A 19,701-nucleotide genomic window follows, 5' to 3' on the forward strand; every position below is an offset into this window, starting at 1 on the left:
TCATTGCTAATACTCCACCGGGATCAGTTCTCCATCACCTGTTACCCGCTTGACACCTTCAACACATAATCTCTCTCCTTTCCTCTTACACTTAACCCACTCATTCCTTTTTTCAAGCATTTATCATTTCCCTACTCGTCTTCAACGGCAGCAGTTTTTCAGTGTTTTATTTCCACACAGGCATATGGAGAGGGCAAATGAGCCAGTTTTTGAGGGATAAAGGAATTCTGTAAGATATCACAGCTTCCCCGCAAAAAATAAAATAAAAATCTAATGATAAAAGGGACATGTCTCACTCAGCGTGACTGAGAAATTGTGTACTCTGGATTTTCAGTAACATCTTAAGTTTTAAAGTAACATCTCAGTAAAACGTTGTACCTAAAATGCATCAAATCGCAACATAGAAATGCATATATGCTACAGGAAAAGTATAAATAAAGCTGTATTAATCCATGAAGGGCTCAGCCCGAAGGAGTGACGTGGGGCCACCCTCCCGTGGGCTCACCACTGGCAGGAGGGACCGTAAGGGACCAGTGCAAAGTGGATCGGGCGGCAGTCGAAGGCGGGGGGCTCAACAACCTGATCCCTGGACAAGGAAACTAGCTCTAGGGACGTGGAACGTCACCTCGCTGACGGGGAAGGAGCCTGAGCTTGAGAGGTACCGACTAGAGATAGTCAGGATCACCTCCATGCACGGCTTGGGCTCTGGAACCACACTCCTTGAGAGAGGATGGACTCTTTACCACTCTGGAGTTGCCCATGGTGAGAGGCTCCGGGCTGGTGAGGGTTTGCTTATAGCCCCCCAGCTCAGCCACCATGTGTAGGAGTTCACCCCGGTGAACGAGAGGGTCGCTTCCCTGTGCCTTCGGGTCGGGGATAGGTCTCTCACTGTCGTTTGCGCCTACGGGCCGAAGAAGCGGAAGAAGATGATAATCCATGAAGGCAAGTCAAGACACAGTATGTGCAAGGCATTTGTAATGATATATATTCGTAAATCGAATTAAGGTAAATCAGGCTTTCAGGTAAAATAAGATGTTCATTTAGATTTTTTTTAAAAAAATCACACTGACATTGACTTGAATAACTTGAATTAAAGACTCTTCAATGGTTTTATTATTTAAGAAGGGTTTGATGTCAAACACTCTATGTGGTGTTACTGTACCACCCTTAATGAAAAACAAATGTTAAAAGTCCTTAATCATTTTAAACTTTTATTTAGGACATGGTTGGTTGATAGTTCATGCAGATTTGGTCAAAAAGATTTTTTAGTCATATTCTATTTTGGTACCTTAATGACCTGAGTCATGAAGTTGGCTTCACGTGTCTCAATCAGAAGTGCTGTTGCCATAGTTTTATCCCTGTGGGAGAAAATATTCCAGATTTTGAAAATCTAATTTTAAATCAGGCTTCAAATCAAAAGCTTTGACATTTGTGTTCATGCAAGGCTTAAAATGTGTGCAAGTTGACATTACATAATATTTGAAGAAGAAAGTATCTGGTCCTGTGAGATTTCTGAAGTAAAATTGAGCATTGTGATGCATCATTTGCAATTCTAAATTAATGCACATACAGGAATCATCCATGCGAATTCCTCTGTGCTCGGTTAGTTGAATATGTGCACCGTTTCTCAAAATAACTCACAGATGCCAGAAAGTAAATCACATGAGAAGAGTCAGAAAATGGCAGTTGGCAGGCTTTCATATATTTCATACACCATTGTCTGTAGACAATAACCTACGTGTCTTGTATATTGCATAATGCATACATATAAACATGTAAATAAAAAGCTTAGTGAGCATGATGAAAGAATCTACAACAAAGACAATAGTTATATTTATCTTTTATTAATGCTTTCACTTTAGTTATCCTTTCATTAACAGTGTTGCTTGGGGTTAAAAGCCCACTGAAGTGCCTTGAAACACACAGCATTATTCAATGTGTTGAGGTCATTTCTACTGAAACAGGAAGACAGGGGGGACATATTGAACAGCTCCTCCCCCTTTTTAAAATAGCCAATAGCGTTTAGTTTATATCACAGCTCGACCAGAGCCGTTGAGCTCGGCAAAGCCGCAGTTTCCTCCTAATCTCTAACCGTTTCTCCTCCTAATCTCCTCCGTCGCTTTAAAATATTGCATTCTGTGCAGAATTCAGATGGGTTTGATATACGTTTTTGGTCTGCGCCAACTCGTGCATCCGCTCTGTGCTATCGTGTCTCTGGACCAGAGCAGACTGTTTGCGTGGTGTGCCGGTTCGCGTGAAACCAGACTTCATTCGTCCCAATGGAAAGCATATTTACACTGTCTGAATAGTTCCCCATTCCCTATATAGGGCATTATGTGCCATTCACCATGTAGAAAATAGTAAATGTGTGAACAAGTGACTGATTTCAGCAGCAGCTTCAGCGTCTATTTATAATGTAGGCGGAGGGGCGCTTTAGATTCTAGAGAGCATCTGATTGGCCAGAAAATCTGATGAGAAGCTGAAGTGCAGAGTGATGTCATAATCATTGATACATATTGGCAGAAGTGAGAGACTGTATTGAATGCTTCTATCTTCTAAATGCGTATTTTGTCATTGTTTGGAGCACACTAGCTTATAGAAATCTTGAGGCTTACATTAAAAACGAAATCTTAACTTAAATTTACAAACATAAAAAAAAAAAAAAAAGGCTTTGCTACATGGGTTAGAGATCAACAATTAAAAACTCAAACCTTCAATCTTAAATAGGCTATTAAAAATTAATTTTATAGCATGTTTGGTATTAAAAAACATAAATAGCTACTGTTGAACGGAGGGAATCTCTCCCCCCACACATTTCAGCAAAATGATTCGCTTCATTCAATTAATTTGTGTGACCACTCTTGTTCTGGTCCCCGCGCAGCAGGTGGCTGCTTCTTATCAATAAAATCAAAATTTAGTTTGTTTATCACTGCGAATTTATTTCCATATCCATCCACCTCAGCCGAGTGATACACCAACGCTTTGCGAATCGATTCTTTCAAAAGAATCCGTTCAAAAGAACCGAGTCCTGTGAATCACTCCAGTACTTACGCTCAGAGCACACACATGTATTACCAGAGTGACGGGAGGATGTTTGGATTATGATGCACATCTTTATCCGAACGCAGAATCTAACGGCAAAGAAAACGAGTGTGGATTTATGAGTGGCTTTTTGGTTTTTAATTCTACAGGTCTTTTATTAATGAATATTTAATGGCTTGGAAATGGAGATAGCTTTGGTGAGTTTTGATAAGCGAGGAGATGGAGGCAGTGATGGAGAAACCTACCAGAACCAAAACTCATTGGATCGTCCACGCTTGGTCCACAACAAAGAAATATACTCTAGAAGTCCACAACAGAGCTCATGGAAAATGAACGACATGAACAACACAATGATGGGCTCCACTGAGAATACGGTGGATTATTACAGTCCCCATTTGTTTGATGAGGACATTCTGGATATGGATATGGACCATGAGAACAACGAACGAGTTCTTATTAATATCGCCGGGCTGAGGTTCGAGACCCAGTTGGGCACTCTGAACCAGTTTCCCGACACTTTACTGGGAGATCCTGACAAGAGAATAAAGTATTTCGACCCCCTCAGGAACGAGTATTTCTTTGATCGTAACAGACCGAGTTTTGACGGAATTCTTTATTTCTATCAGTCCGGAGGGAAAATCCGGCGACCTGTTAACGTGTCGATCGACGTGTTTGCCGACGAAATCCGCTTTTATCAGCTGGGAGAAGAAGCGATGGACCGTTTCCGCGAGGACGAGGGCTTTATCAAAGAAGAGGAGAAACCGTTGCCACAGAATGAGTTTCAGAAACAGGTATGGCTAATTTTTGAGTACCCTGAAAGCTCCAGTCCTGCGCGAGGCATCGCTATCGTCTCCGTCCTCGTCATCACCATTTCCATCATAACTTTCTGTCTGGAAACTTTACCCGAGTTTCGCGACGAGCGAGAGCTTCCAGTGACCAGTCGCGCGATCAATGGTACTCTAGAGCGCCCGTCGCTCACCTTCACCGACCCGTTCTTCATCATTGAAACCACCTGCGTGATTTGGTTCACCTTTGAGCTCTTTGTGCGCTTCTTTGCTTGTCCAAGTAAGTCAGAATTCTCCAAAACCATCATGAACATCATTGACATCATGTCCATCATGCCTTACTTCATCACACTGGGCACAGAGCTGGCGGAACAGCAGGGCCAGGAGCACAATGGCCAACAGGCCATGTCTCTGGCCATACTAAGGGTCATTCGTTTGGTTCGGGTGTTTCGCATATTTAAGCTCTCTAGACACTCCAAGGGGCTTCAGATCTTGGGTCAGACTCTGAAAGCCAGCATGCGAGAGCTGGGCCTCTTGATCTTCTTTCTTTTCATTGGTGTCATATTGTTCTCCAGTGCTGTCTTCTTTGCTGAGGCAGATGAACCTGAGTCTCACTTTTCCAGCATCCCAGATGCCTTCTGGTGGGCGGTGGTGACCATGACAACAGTTGGGTATGGTGACATGAGACCGGTGACGGTGGGGGGCAAAATTGTGGGCTCTCTCTGTGCCATTGCAGGGGTGTTGACCATTGCGCTACCGGTGCCCGTCATCGTGTCTAACTTCAACTATTTCTACCACAGAGAAACTGACCAAGACCAGGCATCTCTCAGAGACGAGCCAAATAATGGTGGCCCTTCAAACCCATGTGATGAAATTCATGGGCTGAGGAAATCATCAACCTCCAACTCCAGAGATACAGAACACAATGAAGAAACAACGCCTGTTGAAAAGACTAACATGAAAGCTAACAGCAGAATGGATATTAAACGTTCCCTTTATACATTTTGCTTGGACGCTAGAGAAACAGACCTCTAGTTCATCCACCACCACCCCATTGCACTACTGGTGCCCGTCATTGTTTCCAACTTCCAACTTTCCAGCTATTTTAATCTCAGGGATACTTACCAGGAGCAGCGTTGTGTTGTTGTCATGTGTTGAAGAAATCTTCAAATTCCAGAGATTAAGAATATAGTGAGGAATCAAAAATGTTTGAGAAGACTAACGTGATAAATTGAATATTAAATGCTCCTGAGAAAGACAAACCTCTAGTCCATCCATGCTTAATGCACCCAAAATCTGTGCAATCCAAGGATCATCGCACTGCTAAAATCCTGGAAAGTTGCAGTTATTTTTTTAAAGTACATTTTAATCTGTTGATCTCTTGGGCACCAACAGCTTTTAAGCGTTACTTTTAAGATTTGTTATTCAGAGCAGAAAACAAAATAATAATGAATTAAATAAGTAAAATATTAAGAACTTGCTTTGATGGGATGCTTTGAAATTCAAAAATCACAGGCCTTAACTCTTTTGCTTATTTTATTGTATATAGTTCCCCAATGTCTCCAACTTATGTGAAAAGCCAAAATAGGGTTTCTTCTTTTAAAGCATATTATTTAAAATAAATAAATAATGCATGTACATAATTTTCTGTAAAATAATTGTTTGGACTTTAGGGTCTTGATCAATACCGCTTTTATTGTTAGTCTAAAACACAGTTTTTGTGAAGTTTGTGGCTATCAGTATCTTAATTTATTTATAGCAATATCTTTTCACTCAATTTTAAAACTAATTGGTGTATGAAATCTAAGAAGCACTCCAAGGAATCGGATGAACAAACGATGAAGCCTTGTCAATTTTATCCCTGAAGTTTGATGTATTCAAGCAGAAATGGCCGTGTACAGGAGAGAGAAACCTCTACAAATGACTGAACCGTGATAATCCACTGACACCAGAGGAGAACTTGAAGAAAATCCAGTGATCCGATTTCATATAAGGTCAGTCTCCTCATTTAGTCTTCACTGTCTGTTTCATTTGCTTTCAATGCTTTTCTTGCGTTTGAAATGTTGTGTTTTTTTATACACAATTGTAACCACAGTTATTGTACATTAATATTTTATGACATTATAATATTTTAGCGTTTGTTCATTTAACCCTAATAGACTAGCCAAAAAAAAAAAAAGGTTTATGTACAGCGTAAAAAAACGTTAACCCCAAAAATGTGCACGTACATATTCTTGAGTAGGCCTATGTTTATTTCAGAGCAGTTGTCCCACACACACTTAACATTTTCATGATTCTGGAATACTCTGGGATTTACCTCACTGACCCCCTATAAAGCACCTGAAATGGCATGCTGTGAAGATAGTATTTCATAAAAAGGATCGTTCACCCAAAATGTTTAATTCTGTCATCATTTACATCATTTATATATAAAAAAAAATACTCATACAGATTTGGAACAATTTGAGGGTGAGTAAATGATGACAAAATCTTCATTTTAGGGTGAACTATCCCTTTAAATTGTTCTAAACAAGTGTTTAAATTTTTACACAGAGAAATGATCTAAAATTCAGATAATTAGTTCATATTATTTCATGTTGAGCTGTTAAATGACATATCATGGACAAAATAAGAGTCATTATTGATGCTGTGTGAACCTCCTGTATGCAAGTGCTTGAAAGAGAGTGAGGTGTTATTAGGTGCCAGAAACCAGAAAATAAGTGTGTGTGATTGTGGCCCTGGCAATCACACACAGGGTTGTTCTATGAGGAGTGACATATCCTGTTTCACAGAGGATTAGATATGCCCGTTATAGGTTATATCACATAACCTTCGAGAAAGTGTTTGAGTTTGTGTACTGCATGCTTATTTTGGTTGCATAGATACATGAGACAGCTGCATTTTGGACAGTGGGCAGTGTAGGTCAGGAGTATAAAGTATAAAGACTGATAGCATTATAATGATAATTGTTGACTGATAATAATTTGTTGGTGTGTTTAATGTAGTCTGATTGATTTAGTCAGTTAAATTAGACATAATGTTGCATTTAGGTTTTCTTTACGTAACATTTTTTGCATTGTAGCACAGTTCCTCGTTTTTCAGCAGGTGACAAACCATCACAATTGCTGGAATATTTGCAATATCATGAGGACTTCTATTTGTCAATAGACTAACTGCGATGTAGAGGAGTGTTTAAAGAGATGTGGCGACTAAAGAATATTGCTCTTCATCAGCTATGTCTAAAGGCCCACTGAAGTGCCTTGTAACACGCAGCTTTGTATGATGCGTAGATGTAATTTCCACTGAAACAGGAAGCTAAGGCGAGACATATTGAATGGCTCCTCTCCCTTTTTAAATAGCCAATAGCGTTTAGTTTACCTCATAGACTGCAATTCGGACTTGACAGCACCATGGAAGCAAATCCGAGCGCTGATGATACGTTAGATTAAATAGTAGAGGTGTGAATAAATTCTAGTCATTTCATTCATAACCAACGTACTGTTGGAAAACGGAACGAAAGCGTTTGAGCAACCGAACACACTTCTCCAACCCATATTGTTCCATGACGTGTCAACGGTCGCTTTGGCCAGGTGGTATTTATAGCTTAGGAGGCATTTATAGCTTAGGGGGCGGGAGTCGCGGGACGCTCTAGATTCTAGAGAGCATTTGATTGGACAGAAGATGTGATGAGAAGCTGAAGTCCGCGGTGATGTCATCAAAATCCAAGATCCATTTAGCGGAAGTGAGAGACTATAAGTTTTGAATGCTTATATCTCCTAAATGCAAATTTTGTCATTGTTTTGGAGCACACCAGCTTATTCATAACCTTAAAGGAGAACTCGGTAACTCTAGCGAACTCTAGTCACTTCTTCGCTGATTTTCCCTTTTGTTGTCGCATGTTTTCCCCACGAGCTCCCCCTACAGCTGTGGGGGGGCGTATATTTCACAACACAGTCGTAGGCGGCCTCCTCCCCCTCTCTACCGCTGCTCATGTGCGTTTGTTTTGATCAGAGCAAGCCAACTGTATCGTGTGGAGCTATGTCTACCGAGGTGGGTAATCTGGTAATACATCATACATGCGTGTGTGTTTATGTCGAATTGCCGTAAAGCAATTTCTATCTTGCCGGGACGGTAGTGCCCAAGTTGCAAGGTTGGTTTTCCGCCTGGGAACGCTGGGGGGAGCGGGGAAAGTCACCAATATCACCAGAACAGGTTGTTTAACCATCCAAATGATTTCTAGACAGTTTTATTAAGTTAAAAAAGTTACCAAGTTCTCCTTTAAAGCCCAGTTTGTGCTTCTGTGTCGAACTCGCGCCGTAGCTACGTCGTAAGCTGTGTGTAGCACGCGTAGCCTCTGCCATACCCTGACGTGCACAAAATGTAACAACGCGTCAATTCTATGCGGACCGCAAGCGCTGTGATTGGTCTGCTAGAGCCCCTCCCCCAGGTTTCACATGCTCCCTCTGCATGTGTAATTGCACATCAATGCGGGCAACGACGCAGAAGTATAAATGAAAACCGTCGCGTATTCCACAGCATAGAGCAGTGGTTCTCAAACTTTTTACACCAAGTACCACCTCAGAAAATATTTGGCTCTCCAAGTACCACCATTATGACCAATATTAAAATACAGTAGTAGTAGGCCTAACTATTCAGCTAAAGCTATGCACAGCTCAAAAACCAGGCAGTTTTATTTATAATAAGAATATTTATTGTTGTCAGCAACTTTAAACATTGTAACAACACAGTTTTAACATCAACATTGCACAGTGCTGCTTACATACAAGTAAATAAAAAAAACTTAAATAATGATTAAATTAAAATGTATTGAATCTAAAAGCGAAATAAAAACTGTACTTAAAGATTAAATTAAAATGTATTGCACTTAAAAGTACATGTTGTTGACAACTTACATGAGCTTAATGTTATGTGTGCGCATGCCTCTGTGAACACAGTCCTGAGATGTCTGGGTCAATGGAGGTCAGCTTCAGTCTCACGTTTGGCTCAGCATCCACCCTGCTTCTGTACTTTGTTTTTATGACTACAAGTGAAGAGAAGCCTTTCTCGCACAGATACGTTGTCACAAAAGGAGGGAGAAAACACACGGCCTTGTCGGAAAGCACAGAGTATTCACTGTGCTGCTTTATCTAAAAGTCCAACAATGTCTGCTTTCTAAAAGCTGCCTTCAATGTTTCGTCACAAGACAACTCTATTAAACTCTCCGGCTCACCAACAGTTAAGTCCTCTGAAAGGGATAGTTCACCCAAAAATGAAAATTCTGTCATCATTTACTCACCCTCAAGTTGTTTCAAACCTGTAGGAATTTCTTTTTTCTGCTGAACACAAAAGAAGATATATTGAAAAATGTCTGTAACCAGACAGTTGATGGACCCCATTGACTTCCATAGTATTTTTTTTCCCCACTATGGAAGTCAATGGGGTCCATCAACTGTTTGGTTTGAGACATTTTTCAAAATATCTTCTTTTGTGTTCAGCAGAAAAAATAAATTCTTACAGGTTTGAAACAACTTGAGGGTGAGTAAATGATGATAGAATTTTCATTTTTGGGTGAATTATCCCTTGAAACCATTTGAGAGGTGTCGATGTTGAAAGGGCTTATCATCCAGCTGCTAGGTTCAGCTTCAGGCATCACTGGGAAATAATCAAGGAAATGTTGTCTGAGCGACACGAGGTGTGCAGTGATGTCCTCCCTGATTCCACCAACAAGCGTCAGGTCATTGTCAGACAGAAAACTCTCCAAGCAGGGAAAGTTGAAACATCACCTGTCTTGACTTTGATTTCAAATAACTCCAACTTTTTAAGTCAAGTCAAGTCACCTTGATTTATATAGCGCTTTTAACAATATGGATTGTTTCAAAGCAGCTTTACAGAGATAATAGGAAATTACCGTAACAGATTGTTTAGGCTTTACAACAGCTCTAGGATAAAGTTATTGTCCAGCTAAAGTTAGTTTTGATTGATTGATTCACTTCCGCTGCGAAGATCATTGGTTATTAACTTAGGGGCCGCTAACAGAACACCGTTCTAACAGGAAAATCCTTAATGCGCTCCGGCCGCCCATCCGCACAAAACAGTGCCTGGTGTCTCGAGAACGCACTCCCTGAAATATATTCGAAGGTGCAAATGATTATCCGTTATGTCTGCGCAAACCTCAAAAACGTAAACCCTTGAAAATGAGACGTCGCGCACATGCGCATTACGTGTTCATTCTGGTTGAGAGACTGGTTGACACTTCAGGACTGCGTTGTCATCGTGTCCAGGCGCAGGTCCTTCATCAGATCTGGATACGGCCTGGATCCGGCGGACTGCGGTAAACCTCGGGATAAACAGAGAGACTAATATAGCGTAGACGCCATCCTTCTTATGATGTAACAAATACATCAGGATTTATGGAAAGTGTTCCCGGTTCCGGCTGACCTAATCTATGCAGCCTTACATTGAATTATAGAAGTCTATAATTTGTTATGTGTATGCTAGGCCAAAGAGATGTGTTTTTAGTCTAGCTTTGAACTGACAGAGTGTGTCTGCTTCTCAGACAATGTTAGGAAGATTGTTCCAAAGTTTTGGTGCTAAATAAAAAAAGGATCTACCGCCAGCAGTCGATTTTGATATTCTAGGTATTATCAACTGGCCGGAATTTTGAGATCGCAATAGACGTGAAGGACTATCATGCGTTAAGAGCTCGCTCAAGTACTGGGGAGCTAAACATTTAGTGCCTTGTAAGTGATCAGCAATATTTAAAAATGTATATGATGTTTAATAGGGAGCCAATGCAGTGTTGACAGAACCGGGCTAATATGGTCATACTTCCTGGTTCTGGTAAGAACTCGAGCTGCTGCATTTTGGACCAGCTGTAGTTTGTTTTTTTAAGTGTGCAGTGCATCCACCCATAATAGCATTACAATAATCTAGCCTTGATGTCATGAACGCATGAACTAATTGTTCTGCATTTTTCATTGAGAGCATATGACGTTATTTAGATATGTTTTTAAGATGAAAAAATGCGGTTTTACAGATACTAGACACGTGACTTTCAAATGAACACACCCAGGTTCCTAACCAGCAGTGCATTGATTTTGTCCAGCACGTCAAAGACATTGATGGAGAGTCCCTGTAGTCCCAAATTCAGTTTGTTTAAACGTGAAAAAATGTCAGACAAGTATGCCAGCTGACTAAGCCACACAGTATCCTCAAAAATGTCTGACAAGGGGAAATTTGTGTCCTGTAAGAACATCTCGACCTCTTTGTGCAATTCGAAAAGCCTCGAAAGCACCTTTCCTCTTGAAAGCCACCTTACTTCAGTATGAAGCAAGAGTTGGACATGCTCACTGCCCATTTCCTCGCAGAGCACACAAAATAAGCGAGAATTCATCGGTCTGGCATTAATGAAGTGCACAGTTTTCACAGCAGAGTCCAGCACAGACTTCAGGTAATCAAGCATCTCCTTCACTGCCAGTGCACTGGATGCTGCAGTGAGTCCAGCGCATCTCAGGTGTTACCTCTCAGATATGAGCTGCAACTCCACTGTGACAACCTGTCATAGCCCTCGCGCCATCTGCACATACTCCCACACACTTTTTCCAGTCCAGTCTGTTCTCTTGGATAAACGCATCCAGTACCTGCAATATGTGCTCTGCTGTAGTTCTGGTCTCAAGTAAGTCCTCCTGAGCTGCACCATCATTTTCTTATCTCACATAAACCAATAAATTGGCCAAATCTGCGACATCTGTAGTCTCGTCAAGCTGGATGGCAAAATATTTACTTTTTAATGCGCTCAATCAGTGTCTTTTTAACATCGTCAGCCATGTCTTTTATTCTCCGTGACACAGTGTTATTTGAAAGCGGCACCAAGTTTAACTCTTTGGCAGCTTTCTCTCCACACATGATGCGTGTCATCTCTTTGGTTAAAGGTAGACACAGTTGTTCACCTATTGTGTGCGGCTTACCAGCTTTGGCGATCCGGAGACTGCCACGATATGAAGCTTCCTGTGCTTTGATTATGGGTGTACCACAGGATTGAATGGTGGATTTTGACTGCTTCAGTTCATCACGCTTTCGCAAAAAAAAAAAAAAACACCGGTTTGTCCTTAAGCGCCGTGTGTTTAGTTACAAGATGCGGTTTGAGATGCGATCGTTTCATGCATTCATTGCTAAGAACTTTGCCACATACCACACACTGCGGCCTGGGCTCTTCCTCTCTCCCGCTCCAAATAAATCCAAATTTTATATAGTTCGGGTCATAATTTCTCACTATTTTGTAGCGTTTGCTGCTGCTTGCAGATGCTCTCTCTTTCTGCTCACCGGCGCTATCAAAGTTGCCACTGTTAGCACCTGTGCTCGGTTCATTCTCATCCTCTTCAGTTCTTGTACTTAAAACATTCTCCTCCTGATCAGAACTTCTCGACAGATTGAAGCCACGATAGCAGTTTTGAACTTTTCATAATTTTATCACCCACCTAACATTCATTTATCTTTAACCTTTTCACACACTTAAGTTTAAAAAATTTGTCTGTCCCCCAAGCATGAGTTTTTCAAGGCGACCGTTATTTAGAACGTATCACTTTATTTTTTCCAAGGTGATGCATCATTGCTTGTCACGTGACCACAGCCACTGAATGACTGATGATCTGCTTTTATTTCTTTTTTTATTCAAAATAGTCACAAATTTGTTAGCTATAGCATTACATCACCTTTATAATGAACACGTTAGTTGAGCTAAAGGCCTATGCGCGATGGGCACCACCTGATTATAATGGATAGGATTATTATTGCTGCTTCCATAGACATCAGTGTGTATTTTACAAACTCTAAATGTATTGGTTTTTTTAGTACTTATGTGAATTTAAATGTCTGAAACCTGAAAATAAACATTATGTGGTTGAAAACCCTGGGGTGCGTTTCCCGAAAGCATCGTTAGCCAACTATGGTCGCAAGTTCCGTCGTTATCAGCATAGTTCAACGATTTGGTGTTTCCCGAAACCATCGTTCCAACGAACGTTCGCAAACAGCATCGCAAACTTGTGTGGTTGAAACGACAGCTCTCGAGCTGTGGTTAGAAGCATAGTTTCTAGTTTACATGAAATGTAGACTGAATAAATCCTTATCTTTAGCAAAATAAGCAAGCTGACATTCAGTACAACCCGTGTTATTTATTTAGAATACATACAAATGTAATTTACGTCTTTTAGTTTGTCAAGAGATTTAAAGCACCGTTTTTAAAGACTGCGCATGTGCGAACGTGCTCTACTATGTAAGAACGAGCCAAATATTGAGTCTGGTAATAACTGAGAAAAATTTGAAATGGTCTTCAGATGCCATGTCTGTAGCTTATATGACAAAATCTAGCGTTAATTCGATCTCAAACAGATTAATTAAAATAAGTTATTAGTCCACCATGTGCGAGACGTCATAAACCAACGTGGTTGAACGATACTTTGCCACATACGGTTTCGGTAAACAGTCGTGACTAGCTAGTTGATTTCTCCATCGATGCATCGTACTATGGTAGTTAAGCAGCGAGCTATATAGTTGTACGGGAAACGCATCCCTGAATAGTTGTGAATGATATATGACAAGCGCTGACTCCGCTGAGCGCGTCCGTCTCTGGCTCAGCGTCAGCCAACGCGCGAAAGCACAGTTTGAATTTAGCAGTTGATCACGTGATGCACTGACCGTTCTTTGACACTTTGAGAATCAATGGCATAGAGGATACGCCGTAGGTCAGACGCAGAAATATAAATTTGGCTTAAAGGGTTAGTTCACCCAAAACTGAAAATTCTGTCAGTAATTACTCGCCCTCATGTTGTTCCAACCCCGTTAGACTCATTCATCTTCGGAACACAAGTTAAGATATTTTTGATTATTTCTGAGAGCTGTCTCATTCCTTCATAGGCTGTATGTTCTGGCGTGGCGCTCTTGTGAACTCACACAGAAGAAAATGAATAGTTGAATAAAGTCGTTATTTTTGTTTTGTTTTTTTGCGCACAAAAAGTATTCTCGTCGCTTGATAAACTTAAGGTTGAGCCACTGTAGTCACTTGGACTATTTTAAACATTGTCTTTACTAACTTTTCTGGGCAGGCAGATGCAATAACATAGAAGCCTATGGAGAAGTAAGACAGCTCTCAGATTTCATCAAAAATATCTTAATTTGTGTTCCGAAGATGAACGAAAGTCTTACGGGGTTGGAATAACATGAGGGTGAGTGATTACTGACAGAATTTTCATTTTTGGGTGAACTAACCCTTTAATGCAATCATATTCATACTAAAAGCTAAAAGACTTTAGATTTCAGGGGGCCTTTAAGCTCTTGAAAGTGCTTCATGATTGCAAACATGTCACAACTGTCTGTTTTTTTTTTTTATGTGTGCAAGCTAACCATGTTAAATTTGGTTGAAGAGGAGGGTCTGAGCTCATCATAAGCATTCGCTGGAGATGTGATAAGCTCAGACCCCTCTTTTCAACCAAATATAACATGATTAACATAATGGTTAGGCTGCGAATGGGGACGAATTTGACAAGGACCAACGGAGGCTTTCAAAGCAAGATTCACTGCACTGCAATAGTACAAAAACAGCACAAACCTTTGCCATTATAGTGAGATGAATAACATATTCTGACATCACCTGTGCTCCATACTTTAATGTCCTTGTATAAAAAAAGTTTAAATGTAATTCATTGCATCACAATCATTAAACAGCAATTTCGTAGATTTACTATAACCAAATAGCTATTGCTGCAGTTATGACGAATTTTTGTAGGCCAAGTGGCCAAACACAGACCTTAACATTACACTAGATCCAAAAAGGATTTTTCCATTTGCTTTAGGACAATTCTAGAAAATAAGCTCTATGTCCAACAAAAGATTATGATTCTTAGACTTTTTGTTCATAATGATAATCTTCACAAATGAACATGTTTCCGAATTTTTAAGTCTAAATAGAATCGCCAGAAGTAAAAAGCTACACCGCAGTCACATGACTTAGTCACCACCATTAAGCTTCTGACGACTCTTTATTTAAACTTTTTTTTCCCCCTGAAAGTCTGAGTTGGAGTTCTTTGCAATAACACAACGAGGCTATAAAAGCGAACTAGTGAGTAGATGAGTTCACCTGTCCGACTGATGTCATTTGATGTCCAGTTTCAGGTATTTAACCAAAAGCCCATTCAAAAATCCCATTGACTTCAGGACAACAGAACCAGAAGTGCTAAAATGCCCTCTAGTTGTTCCAAACCTGTATGAGGTTCTTTTTTCTGCAGAACACAAAAGAAGATATTTTGAAGAATGTCCAAACAGTTGTGGGGCACCATTGACTTCCATAGTATTTTTTTCCTTACTATGAAAGTCAATGGGGCCCTTCAAACTGAACAGTTGTGACTGTGAATTGCTTGCCTTTATTGAATCAGTTATCTGTATTGACCATAGAATGCTTGCTTCATTTGCAATCAAAAGGCTGTTGTATTACTCAGAATCTAACCTGTCACTGCACACCGATAGATAAGCTTTTGTCAGTGTGATCTGGCTGTTGGTGAACATCTGGCTGGAGTTAGTAATACCTGTTAGTAATTATATCTGCATTTCACTTTTTTGGGGTGATTATGTTGAAAATATTAGTAGAGCATCAGTAGAGTGTTATTTAACACAACGATTCATCTGTCATCAGTGAATATTAACAAGATTTTTATGAGGCAAAGATGGGCGGTGTTTGCATGTGCAACGCTAGGGTGTTATAAATAAAGCATTGCTATAGTTTTCTTAGTGTTTTATCATGTTGTTATGCAATGGCTACAGTGTTCTAGGTGGTCAATAATTAGTTTAGCTTTGAAGCGCTTTTAGGCATTTTATTTACTCATGTATATCTTGGTTTCAACTTAATGTTGAAATCCTTAAGGATGGAAAATTGCCACCCTGGCTCAGAAAAGGGTTACAGTTTGCTGGTGTAAAATCAGCATAAATGTGGTCTAGGTCATTTTGTGTCTATTCACAGTCAAACATCTGTGTGTTGGTGAATTGGATCTCAGTATGTTTTAATTTCCTCATTCTTCAGTCAAATGCATCAATATTGCAGATAAAGTGTGATTTCAGCACCACAGACAGCTCCATAAATTTTTGCCAAGCTTGTAGAAAGGATGCTATTCATTTGCAAGGCATTTAAAAAAGAAACCCTTTGAATGGTACAGTCATCATATAACCGATGAAAATGGCATTAGACAGGCTTTATCTAAGACTTAACCTCTAGCCGTTCTCATTCAAATCAGTAGTTCAACTGATTTGTCCAGGTGAAACACTCTTTATGACCCACAGTACTGCGTGTGGCAGTACAGCATCCTGCAGCTTTGTTACAATTTGAGCATGACGTTTATAGGAATGTTCAAGGTTCAATACTGTTTCAATGAACTGCAGTTCCCTTTCAGTCGGTCACGTTCGATCTAACGTCTCAGAGGTTTATACTGAGATGCTCTTTGGACTTAACTGAAAGTAGTTTTTGACTTGTCAAAGGCAAAAATCTCAGTTATTATAATGCACTTACAATAGAATAAAATAAATAATATAATTCGATTAAATACATTTACCCACGTTCATGTCACTTCACTTTATGACTTATTTTCAGTTGAACACTAAAAGGAGAAATTTAGCAGAATGTCCAAGATGCTCTTTTCCATACAATGGAAGTGAATGGTGACCATGACTCTCAAGCATGATTTTCAGTGAAAAATAAAAATGTACTCTTAAGTTTCAGTATGTTCCTTACACAGAATTATAGAAGGACTTCAGAAGTCTTTGAATATGGTTCACAAAGTCACAAAGACTTCTTTTACCGCAACTTTCTGTTAAGCATCTGCTTTTGTGTTCCACAGAAGGTTTGGAAAGAGGTTGAGTGAATGATCACAGAATTTTGGGGTGAACTATAATTTTAAAATGTGTTTTAAAAAAAGTATAATGTTTCGTCCACTTAGAAACCTCCACATTTTTTAAATATTGTGTATTTTATTATTTATTTATAGGGGTGTAATGATACCCTCATTTCACGATTCAATACATATCATGATACTGAACTCATGATACGATATTATTGCGATACTCCAAGACATATGATAAAAGTTTAACAAAAAATGACTGTTGATTAAAATGCTAAATTTGTTATTACATTGTGGGTGTAAATGGATAGGCCTGTACTTGATGCTAGTAACCCAATGCACAGGACAGTTTACACCAGAATAAAAATATTGATGATTCTAAAGCTGAAAATACAGAAATATTTGCTTGAACTCTGTCACTGACTAGATATATTTAAAATAATGTTGGCCACTTTTTACTGGTAACATAAGACATTTGGCATTATCAGGACCCACAAATATCCCCCATTGCATTATCATACATGATATTCAACATCCTATTTAGTAGACTATCCACAGTACATATTGTCAGTATATCCACAATACATATTTATGCATTTTTGTATTGCGATATATTGTGACACAATATATTGTTACACCCTTATTTATTTATTTTATTTTTTACTGAGGAACAGGCTGAAATTACCCCACAAATACTGTGAATAGAGCTTAACTTGTATTGAACCCAGAACATCCTTTTAATCTTACAAAGATCAGCAAATGTTTGACTCCCAAAAGTACAATGTGACTCCGTTTTAAAGGAATGCAGAAAAAACTCTTATATTAGATAGAATTGACAAGCAGCGTGATTCTCACCTCCCTCTCGTGTTAATATTTTCACAGGAAGTGTCACACGCAGTGAAGCTAGCAGGATAAATCAGGTTCAATCTGGCAGAAGTGCGCTGCTAAACTACAGCCTACATCAGCCTACAAAGACACTGTGAGGATTGTTAAAAGCTGTTATAGAGTTACTGGTAAATCAGTAACCAATTTGACTTGTGAATCTTGAAAAGATTACCATTTAAACTAGGAAAGTAAAAATTCCAAGTCCTTTCTGTAGACACATCATACATGGTAATGTCAAACATGACTCAGATGGAAACACAGCTAAAATTAGATCTAATCCTAATTTTCATGAGCATGTCCCCTCACTGACCCTAAAAAAATCAAATAAAATGTGTGAGTTTGAGACTTATATACAAATGCCTTGTTCTCCACATACACAATGTAAAGTTACAGGAGTGACAACCGGATTTAAATGCGAGAATGAGTCCCCTAAATTATCGTTCCATGTGTGTACGGAACATGACTTGAAACTGCGATGATTGAAACCATGGTAACCATAGCAAGGTTTTGGGCATTTCGCTATTTTGACCACAGTAAAATTACAGTGACAAAAGACTTTGTTCTGCAATTTTACCTAAGGCACAGTCGAAGGAGGCATCATGTTTTGTTTATGCTTAAAGGGATAGTTTACCCAAAAATGAGATTACTCACCCTCAAGTCATCCTAGGTGTATATTTGACATTCTTCTTTCAGACGAATACAATCTGAGTTATAAAAAAAAAAAAAGTCCTGCCTCTTCCAAGCTTTATAATGGAAGTGAATTGCTGTTTCTGTTTTGAAGTCCATAAAAGTGCATCTATCCATCATAAAAGTACATCTATCCATGATAGAAGTGTTCCACATGGCTCCACATGGCTCCTTGACGATCACACATTGACCTAATTGGTTACAAGGTAGTTTGTGACGTGGGGTGTGGGATGTTCACATTAGCAGATAATGAGTTGCCATGAGAACGACTGACATCTCTCTCTTTTCATACAGATTACATAAACAGAGAATAGTTTTTTTCGTTTTGAATTAGATCATTTAATATCAGAGACTTAAATGTTTATAAAGATATATTGCTTATGCCTGTGTGACTAGTATTCGCTGAGTTTTGTTTAAGTTTAGAGACCTGCTCCAGAATAAAAAAGTTCACGGAGACGGAGAGGCAGAAAGCATATTCTGTTTTTCTTTATTTTACAAAAGCACAATGTTTTGTTTCGATTGTAAGTGGACACAAAAAAGTAGACATTTTACAGTTTATTTTTTCATTTTTCTTAAGTCTATATGACCATAAATGACAGACTATTTTAAGTCTATTTTGCTGCTATGTGAAAAAATCCAGCAAAACGCGCCGGCACGTTTGTCGACCCCACAGGGTTTAGCCTAACTTTAGCCTAATAGGAAGAAACATAAATTGTGATTTAACATATATGCTCACTCACATCAAGATGCCGCTGCAGTGGTGGAGTCCATGCAGGAGGAGCAGCATTTGGCACTGTGTCGCTTTTCAGCGCAAGCTGTTTGGAAAATCCCATTTCCACCTCCATTGCGTTGGAGAAGCAATCCCGCTTAAAATGCAGGTTGCACACTCCAGCTCTAGGTGGGAACTCTCGGTTTCCAGGCCAAGTGCATGCAACCACTGGCGCCTAATTTCCAAGTCTGCTGGAAAGCTATGCAGTCCAGCAGTGCTGTTGCAACCAGCAACACTACACCCACATCCCATCCCAATCACTGTACTAAATACAGATAAAGCTAATGCTAAAATTCGATGTTAACTTGAAGCTATCCTAACTGATGCAATGCTATGCTACTAACTAACTATGCTTCTAACAATACTACACTAACAACTATGCTAATTAACTACCTAGGCTACGCAAAATAATCTAAATAACTATATATATGCTATGCTAACTAGATGTTAATATACGCTATCCTGATCGTTTTCAATACTCGCAATTCCAACTCCTGACTTGCTACAGTGGTTTTGACGGAACAAGATGTTTTTATACCAGGGGCTGAGCCTATGCCAAGGGTGGTGAGCTGGTGCCTGCTTACGTCACGTGTGGAAACAACTTCCAATAGGACAATTCAACTGCATTAGCCACCGTTCTACCTGAAAGGGGCAG

The 19,701-nt window shown here is 39.6% G+C and overlaps 1 protein-coding gene across 1 annotated transcript in view; it reads left to right on the top strand.

Annotated features, from left to right (window-relative positions):
* Positions 1-2,455: 2,455 nt before the first annotated feature.
* LOC311289656 (potassium voltage-gated channel subfamily A member 5) overlaps positions 2,456-19,701 on the top strand; it is a 61,441-nt gene continuing 44,195 nt past the window's right edge. The window contains exon 1 of the mRNA XM_084407858.1: positions 2,456-5,821. Within this exon, the coding sequence (XP_084263984.1) occupies positions 3,225-4,862 (1,638 nt within the window). The 5' untranslated portion in view covers positions 2,456-3,224 and the 3' untranslated portion in view covers positions 4,863-5,821. The remainder of the gene's footprint in view (positions 5,822-19,701) is intronic.

Source organism: Rutilus rutilus (assembly GCF_951802725.1).
Source record: "Rutilus rutilus genome assembly, chromosome: 4".
NCBI lineage: Eukaryota > Metazoa > Chordata > Actinopteri > Cypriniformes > Leuciscidae > Rutilus > Rutilus rutilus.